Raw genomic sequence first — 8,831 nt, forward strand, 5'->3', positions numbered from 1 at the left:
AGAATGGATATCATAAGGATATTATGATTTCAGTATATGGGTCTAAGGATATGATGCTTTGGAGAGGGTCTTCTTTTGTTTTCACAGAGGACGAGACCCTGTTAATTGCTTCTATCCCAATATGGTATGATAGACCACGCCCTCCTGAAAGGTTGCTGTGAACACCCTCAAAAAATTGCTTCATTCAACTGCCCACTGAGATGAATGAACCTGGCACACAGGTTATATCATGAAAGACCTAATTAACGACGCCCCCATTCAGCAGGAAGCAGTTTGGAGAGAAAAAACTGCGCCCATGTTCCCAAATATTGTTTATAAATGTTCTTTTACATTTAAAGGGGGCTATGATATAGATATGAATAATTTGCATTGGTGTGGATTTGAAGGTCAATTTTGTTATATGTATATGTATTTCTAATCTTGATTAAGGTATTGTGATTGTATAGTTCATTTAAAAATGTAATGAATATAGGTTGTTAATGGATAATCATCAATAATTGTCAAGCTTTTAGTCATGTTAGTTAGATTTTCTAGATGTGCATAGATATATTTCAGCTAGATAGGCATTCTTCATATCTTTCAAAGACTGCAGAATATGGCATTTAATGTTTTAATAACTTAGGGTTTTTTATGAAAATGAGACACATCTGCTCCTGACAGCACCAATCTACTTCAAGAGGAAGATGGGCATCGAAGAGGCTCCTTATGGAGTTTGATAGCCATGTGGGCAAGAAACTGCTCTTGCCTGGACTGTTGCATAAACTGGACACAGAGAACCCTCAGAGAGAGGACTACTGAACTTGCCTAAAGGTGAAATGGTCTTTTGGGGTTCCTGACTCATGAAAGAGTCTGTGAGACATTCTGCAGGACACAGCAGATAGTGACTGAACTGTCTTTGGAATTTCCTGCTTGATGAAAATGTCTGCTGGAAACTATGGGCCTGAAGGCTGAAGATGGATGCCACAATGGTACAAAAGAACTTTGGGTGACTGCCCAGGCAGCAAGATGTCTCTGTCATTTCTAGAGTTTGAAGTATCTTACTTCTTGTTTGCTTAGGTAATATTATATCCTTCTGGAGTCTTTGATGGAGTTGAAGAATGGTTAGTTATATTTTTCCTTAGTTATGATAAAAGATAAAATAGATATAAATATTGTAACTGTAATTCTTGCTTGATAACTGTTTTGCTATATGTAATCTTACTATGTTAAAATGAAAGCCTTTCTTTTTTGTTTAAACAGAAAAAGGGGAAATGATGGAGGAAGGTCATTGGTTAAATAATAAAGAAACTGCCTTGGCCCATTTATAGGCCAGCCCTTAGGTGGGTGGAGTAAACAGACAGAATGCTGGGAGAAAGAAGCCGAGTCAGGAGTCGCCATGATTCTCCCACTCCAGACAGACGCAGGTTAAGATCTTTCCTGGTAAGCCAGCTCGTGGTACTACACAGAATATTAGAAATGGGTTAGATCAATATGTAAGAGCTAGTCAATAAGAGGCTGGAACTAATGGGCCAGGCAGTGATTAAAAGAATACAGTTTCCGTGTAATTATTTCAGGTAAAGCCATGCGGGTGGCCGGGTGACGGGGACGCAACCCTGCCGCTCATTTTACAACACACGCTACCACGTAATAAGTGTAATTTTTAAAAAGTAATCAGATAGAAGACACTATGTAAAAAGCAATTTATTATATAAGATGAATCTTGAGATGATAATAAAAAATAGTAACACTTGCCATCAGCCTGTGTTCTACCCCATATTCTGGTAAATAAAAGACTCCTATCAGAAACTTCTACCACTAGTACCCATGACCTGCAGCAAATACTTGGTGCTGTACACATAGCTGAGCCCCCAAAAGGAAAAAAATCATTTTGCTTGCTTTCTCCATATGGAAAGTAAAGCTTTGTCATTGGTAAGTATGACGTGGCCACTCACAGTTCTTCCCTTTGGGAAATGTAGCACCTGATTTACCCTGGTCTTCTGACTATAATATGATAGGATAAAGGACAGTCTGGGCAGCACTTAGCAAAAAGCAAGCTTGATTGTCCAGCAACAACCATTTATGAACAACAGGCTCACCTGGTGCATAAAGTGCTAAAGAACCCAGGCAGTGGTGGCGCACACCTTTAATCCCAGCACTTGGGAGGCAGAGGCAGGTGGATCTCAGTGAGCTTGAGGCCAGCCTGGTCTACTGAGTGGGTTCCATGGCAGGCTGCAAAGCAACAGAGAAACCCTGTCTTGAAAGACAACAAAAAAAGTGCTAAAGTACTCATGCGAGCTGCGGGTCCTGTACTTTGTACAACCATCACTCACCTTTCTTGTTGCTCATATGCTATTTGAGTTCTAATCTTGATTGCACTTGTCTAAGTTACTTTGCTATAGGAATCTCTATCTATCTATCTATCTATCTATCTATCTATCTATCTATCTATCTATCTATCTATCCATCTATCCATCCATCTATCCTCTCTCTCTCTCTCTCTCTCTGACAAGATCTCACTATATAACTCTGGCTGGCCTGGAACACTAAATAGACCAGGATAGTCTCAAACTCAGAGAGATCCACTTGCTTCTGCCTCTCAAAGTACTGAAATGCTGAAACTTAAAGTGTGTGCAACCATGCCCATCTACACACACACACAGTCTTGCTATTGTATATTGTAGCCCTGGCTTACTAGCACTCACGAACTCACCTATCTGTGATATACTTTTTAAAACATCTTTTCCTCTTGTTCTCTGTAAGAGACCAAACAGGTTAAAAATTTTCATGCTACTATGAAGGCATTTTTAACTAAATAAAATAAAGGTCTGGGAGTATAACTCAGAGCCAGAGCACATGCTTAGCATGCACAGGGCCTTGGGGTCCCTCTCTCTCTCACACACACACACACACACAAAGAAGGAAGAAAAAGAAGAAGAAGAAGAAGAAGAGGAGGAGGAGGAGGAGGAGGAGGAGGAGGAGGAGGAGGAGGAGGAGGAGGAGGAGGAGAAAGAAGAAGAAGAAGAAGAAGAAGAAGAAGAAGAAGAAGAAGAAGAAGAGGAGGAGGAGGAGGAGGAGGAGGAGGAGGAGGAGGAGGAGGAGGAGAAGAAGAAGAAGAAGAAGAAGAAGAAACCACAACGGTTTGGTTTTTTTGTTTTTGTTTTTTGGTTTTTTGAGACAGGGTTTCTCTGTAGTTTTTGGAGCCTGTCCTGGAACTAGCTCTTGTAGACCAGGCTGGCCTCGAACTCACAGAGATCTGCCTGCCTCTGCCTCCCGAATGCTGGGATTAAAGGCGTGCGCCACCACCACCCGGCCAGATATAACAATGTTAACCATGAAGCCTGGCTGCCGAAGGATCTAACATTCATATGTATCTATCTGTATAGATATGGATTCACAGGAACCTGCAGTTTACAACCATGTACTGATAAACCATGAGATCTCTTTAGTGATAATGCAGGAACACAATAAGCATAGCTCTAAGGTCCAAGGCATTTTTTGTTATAACCCCAGGAAATACTCAGCTCCTGGGTAAGCTACAGCAGTAGACAGTTGATCTGCATCTGACATGTATGGGCGTTTTGCCTGCATGTATGTCTGTGTAGCATGCTTGCACCTGGTGCCCAGAGGCTAAAAGAGGGATCGAACCCTCTGGAACTGGTGTTAGACAGTTGTGAGCTGCTATGTGGGTGCTGGGAATCACACCTGGCCCTCTGGAAAAGCAGCCAGTGCTCTTAACGGTGGAGCCATCTCTCCAAGCTGAAAGCTGAAGTTTTTATTTAGCTAGCCACTTATGATGGCTTAAATCCCTTGCCTTCTTTAGTCTCTTTGAATTGGGCCAGCTTCATAAAAGAAAAAAAAATCTCAGTACTAGGGTTGCAGCTACTCAGTCAGCAGGCTGCTTGCTTTCCTAGAACCACAAAAAACCCAGAAACTCAGCAACATAAAACTGTCTGAAAAAAATGTGAGCAATGAATTGAATAGATCTTTCCAGCCCTACAACAGGTTAGCTACTTAATCTGTTCATGAGAGAAGGAATTCCAAATATACCCCGAACAAGAAATCCAAGCAGTAAGAATGATGGAGATGCTTGTAGATCTTCCCCGTGTTTGTGGAAATAGTCTAAAGTCAGAAAGAAAGAGCCACTTAAAATTATGATGTTTGATTTTAAAGACCGTGCAAGTATCTTAAAGTAATGTGAAGAGCTGGGCATAGTGTTGCACACCTACAGCCCAGCTTCTTAGAGGCCGAGGTCCAGGAACTGGCGGCTAGCTTAGACCATGTAATGAGATCTATCTCAAAAGAAAAACAAGAAACAAAAACAACTTTGGAAAAACAGAATAGCCCCTACCCACAGCCCCAGTTTTGCCTCTCCACCAGTGAAACAGCTGGTAAGAAAAGCAAGATGAGGGACAGACACTCTTGAGAAAGGTACTAAATGACGGACGTTTTAGATCACAGCCTGACCCATCCTGTCCATATTTGAAATGATGAAATGGCTAGAAGTGAGAAGCATACTGGAGTCAAATGGGTGCTTCAGCTGCTCTACTACCAAAGACTGAGATACTGGCTCCATACCATTCAGGCACAGTGGAGAGGGCTAGGGTACTTGCCTAGCATTCTCAAAACCTCATGTTCCATCCCCAGTACAGGGCAGGAGAATCAGTGAAGACACCAAGGTAGATGATATTCACTAAAGGTTACAGTGGATGGGCCTTTGGTGCCACGGTAAAAGTCTCCAGACGTCTTCCACGCTAAAGGCTCTTGCAAGGGCAGTTAGAGATTCTTATTCCTTTTCATGAAGATCTGATGTACATAATCCCAAAATTTCCTCTTCTGTGTTTCATTGTTGTGGATCATAGCAGTGAGAGCTTCCCCCTGATAGAGACCTTGCCAATAATCTTGTAGCCACATTTCCTTCCAGCTGAAATGACAAAACAGGAGAGCAGTGAATTAGGGAACCACAGCAATAGCAAAGAAATCATAAGCAGGGCTGGGCCGCGGTGACACACACTTTTAATCCCAGCATTTAGGAGGCAGCGATGGGGATATCTGAATTTGAGGCCGGCCTAATCTACAAAGAGAGTTCCAGGACAGCAAGGCTACACAGAGAAGCCCTGTCCTCAAAACGAAACGAAAACAAATAAATTTAAGGCTCTGGATAGGACAAGGCTCTTCTGTGAGGGAAGGGAGATACGGAGTTAAAGTAACACTGGCTCAAGAGACACGGACATCATAGTTCACTCAAGATGCTGACATTGCTCACTTGCCTCCAGCTCCCAAACGTAAAGGAAGCAGAGAGGTCGCAGTGGGACCCAGAGCGTGTAAACAGTACTCTAGAGGCCAGCCAGGGAGCAGCCAGGCCTTCAGACGGGCTTCACCTCACTGTCAGGTCTCAGCTCAGTATTGCCTCAGACTCACTGCACATGACCAACTATGGCCTTGAATTCCTGATCCTCCTGCCTCTGTCTCTTTGGCATTAGAATCCCAAGTAAGCACTACCATCTCCGGCTATTTCCCTAATGTTTTTTTTTTTTCTTCTTCTTCTAGTAAATCATAATGTGTTCAGCATAAACTGATAAGACTAAGAGTGAGGGCTGGAGAGATGGCTCAGCAGTTTAGAGTATTGTCTGCTCTTCCAAAGGTCTTGAGTTCAATTCCCAGCAACCACATGGTGGCTCACAACCATCTGTGATGAGGTCTGATGCCCTCTACTGGCCTGCAGACAGAATATTGTATACATAATAAATAAATATTTAAAAAAAAAAAAAAAGACTGTGAGTGAAAGATTCCGCCATGAGGACTCTACTGTGCCAGCAGCATAAGAAGCAGCCCTCTGCCGGGCGGTGGTGGCACACGCCTTTAATCCCAGCACTCAGGAGGCAGAGGCAGGCGGATCTCTGTGAATTCGAGGCCAGCCTGGTCTACAAAGGGAGTTCCAGGACAGGCTCCAAAGCTACAGAGAAACCCTGTCTCGAAAAACCAAAAAAAAAAAAAAAAAAAAAAAAAAAAGAAGCAGCCCTCTGCTGCCAACCACTGGTGAAGTCACTCTCTGTGAGTGACTCTAGGAACCCCTCTCCAAACCAACTGTGGCTTGCTGCAGGTGGTTTCAACATTTCCCCAACACAGGTCTATTCTGCTTCCTGCTCACTTCCCTTGAAAGACCCTACAGACCCCCTCCTCAGAACCCGCAGCTAGCAGGCTCCCCGGGAAAACGTCCTGTTTGCTTGAAAGATTCTCAGGATCAGCAGCTAGCCTGCTCTCGTGAGAGGAAAACAGGATATCTATAAGATAAGAGCAGGATGTCTGCTGCCAGACAGCCATGCTGGGAGAGGAAAACCATTCATGCCCCCCGCCTCATTCCGATAACCAAGCTTCTGCTTCTGTAAATTGCTTTTTGCTGCCCTCTTTCCTATAAAAAGTCCTCCTCCCAGTCTGCAGGTGCGCAAGTCCTCCGAAAGACTTTGCCGCCCGCAGGTACCTGTGTCTACCTAATAAACCTCTTGCAGTTTGCATCCGACCCGTGGTCTCGGCCTGGTCTCTGTGTCCGGGGGTCTCCACCTGAGGGAAGGTCCCACCGGGGTCTTTCACCCTCTACCCCACACTGATGGCCAATGTCAATTATGCACCTATTGAAAGCATTCCTTCAATTCTGTCTAGAGTGAACAAATCAGGTCATGATCCAAATCAAAGCAGCTGGGGTGCAGCTCAATGGTAGTGTGCTTGCTTAGCATATCCAAGGTCCTGGCTTCATCACACATAACAAAGGTCTACGTGCTTTAGTGCCTTTCATGGGTTTGGAGGCTCACTCCTCTAATCTCAGCACTTGGGAGGCCAAGACAGAAAGATCATCACAAGAAAGAGGTCAGCCCACGCTACACAGCGAGACTCTAGTATATGTTGGACTGATAACTGGGGGGTGGGGGGGCTCCTTCCAAAATGCTCCTACTGGGCTGAGGTGTGACTGGGTGGAAAAGTACTCTCCTAGCAAGCAGGAGGACCTGGATTTAATCTCCAGCACAGCCAAAATTCTCTTTGTACTCCCCACCTCGGCATCAAAGGTACTCAGCTGAGGTGATGATCCTTAATAGCCTGGCCTTATGTCCTCAGGTTCTCTCTCTGTCACCTCCACACACAGCACTGAGATTACAGGCGTATCTACCACACTCAGCTCCCCAACTACTCCTGACATCTTACAGCAAAGTGATTCTGTATCGTCTTTTCTAGTTCCCTCAGCACTAAGAAAGCAAGCAGTTTGATGTGACAGCGGCAGGGCGTCCCAGTAACCCTACCTGTCATTCTCAGGAATCTCTTCGACTTTGCCAAAGCCAGGGGTAGGCATTGGACAGTTCATGTGTGAGGGCTCGGCAATGTGAGGCTCGGGGACAGGAACGTCCCCAAGAGAGGCTGTACTGGCTTTCTCATTTTCCAGCCGAGCCAGTTCATGGTCACACACAAAACACTCAAAGCCATTGAGGTAGTTAGGCAACAAAGGATCATTCACTCCCCACTTCCTGTGCTCCAGGCTATCCAGGAGAAACAGGTTGGTGATACCCCCTGGTTGCTTGTACGCCAGGTATTTCAAATACTCTTCATCATTGTTGTCCAGAAAGTCAATAAACTCTGCCAGCTTTTGAGGGGACTCAAAGTCATCAATTAGGATGATGGAGTGGTTATTGGGCATCCAATCCCTCACAGAGGGTGAGCCACGATACACAGGCACAGCACCCAGATGCATGGGGCGCCACAGTTTCTCTGTCATGTAGTCACTGCAAATGGCATTTTCCAGGGCCAAATGGAACTTGTAGCGGGACAAGAAGGCCAAGAGTTCTGGATCCTCGGTGGTGGCAGTGGCTGTGTCCTGTAACCGCACGGTGGGCAGCTCGCGGTTCTGAAGGCACTTGCCATAGGAATCCACCTAAGCGAGGCAGAGCACGGCAGTCAGCAGGATGCAGCGTGTGCCCGGTCCACCCCCTCCCCGCCACGCAGCTTTCTCACCCACCGGGATGTAGCGCATGAGCTCGCGTACGTAGCGGTCCCGGTCCGAGGGCACATCGCAGTGGGACTGCAAGTAGAGCAGCGGCGCGTACCCGCGACGCCGCCACTCGGTGCGTTCCCGGAGCGGAGGCGCAGGCCGGAGCAAATAGGGGACCCCGGGCAGCCATTGCAGCGGCAGTGGGTAGTCCGAGTGGCGGCTGAAAGTGGCCGTAAGGTTGAAGAGGCGGATCCCAGGGCCGTGGCTCAGCAGGAAGTTGTTGAGCGGCGACTCCTCGTGCAGTAGCGCCCAGCTCTGGTGCCTCAGGCGCGGAAGAGGTGCGTCGGCTGCGCGGAAGTCGGTGCCGTAGAAAAGCAGTGCGCGCGTCCGTGGGTCGGCGTGCGACCGTCGGTCCCGGGACGCCACACACGCGCCGTGCGAACATTCGATGCGCTCCGAGTCGCCCGGGAAGTGTGGAAAGAGGCCTGGGCTCCACCACAGCAGCACCGGTAGGTCGGCAGTTTCCTTGCTCCCCGGCGGCGGGGACTCCGGCCCGCGCGCCACCCCCACTGCGCCTAGCGCAGCTGGCGGCCGGAAAACCGCGCCGTCCCACGGCTCCGCCCATTCTGCCTCCCCATCCGCCTTTCCCGAAATCCCGGACCCGGAGCTGCTGGCCGCACAGACACTGAGCAGCCCCAGGGCGGTCAGCATCGTCTCGGTGCAGTGAGCAGCCATGTCCACAGCGGATCCACTTGGACAGCACGAAACCCCGCCCTGCGGCGAGTAGAGAGCTGACCGGGTCCTACGCCACAGACACACAGCGCATGCGCGGCTCCTCGCACCCGCACGCGGGCTGGAAGAGGTCATGAGTAATAAAAAG

The 8,831-nt window shown here is 47.3% G+C and overlaps 1 protein-coding gene across 1 annotated transcript; it reads right to left on the reverse strand.

Moving 5' to 3' along the window:
• Positions 1-1,657: 1,657 nt before the first annotated feature.
• On the reverse strand, positions 1,658-8,818 carry Fut11 (fucosyltransferase 11). Its single transcript, XM_057786766.1, has 3 exons — positions 7,979-8,818; positions 7,269-7,894; positions 1,658-4,900 (listed from the first exon to the last, which is right to left on the reverse strand). Exons 1-3 carry the CDS (start codon positions 8,816-8,818, stop codon positions 4,753-4,755), a joined length of 1,614 nt encoding a protein of 537 aa, XP_057642749.1. The 3' UTR covers positions 1,658-4,752.
• Positions 8,819-8,831: the final 13 nt, after the last annotated feature.

Source organism: Chionomys nivalis, chromosome 12, assembly GCF_950005125.1.
Source record: "Chionomys nivalis chromosome 12, mChiNiv1.1, whole genome shotgun sequence".
NCBI lineage: Eukaryota > Metazoa > Chordata > Mammalia > Rodentia > Cricetidae > Chionomys > Chionomys nivalis.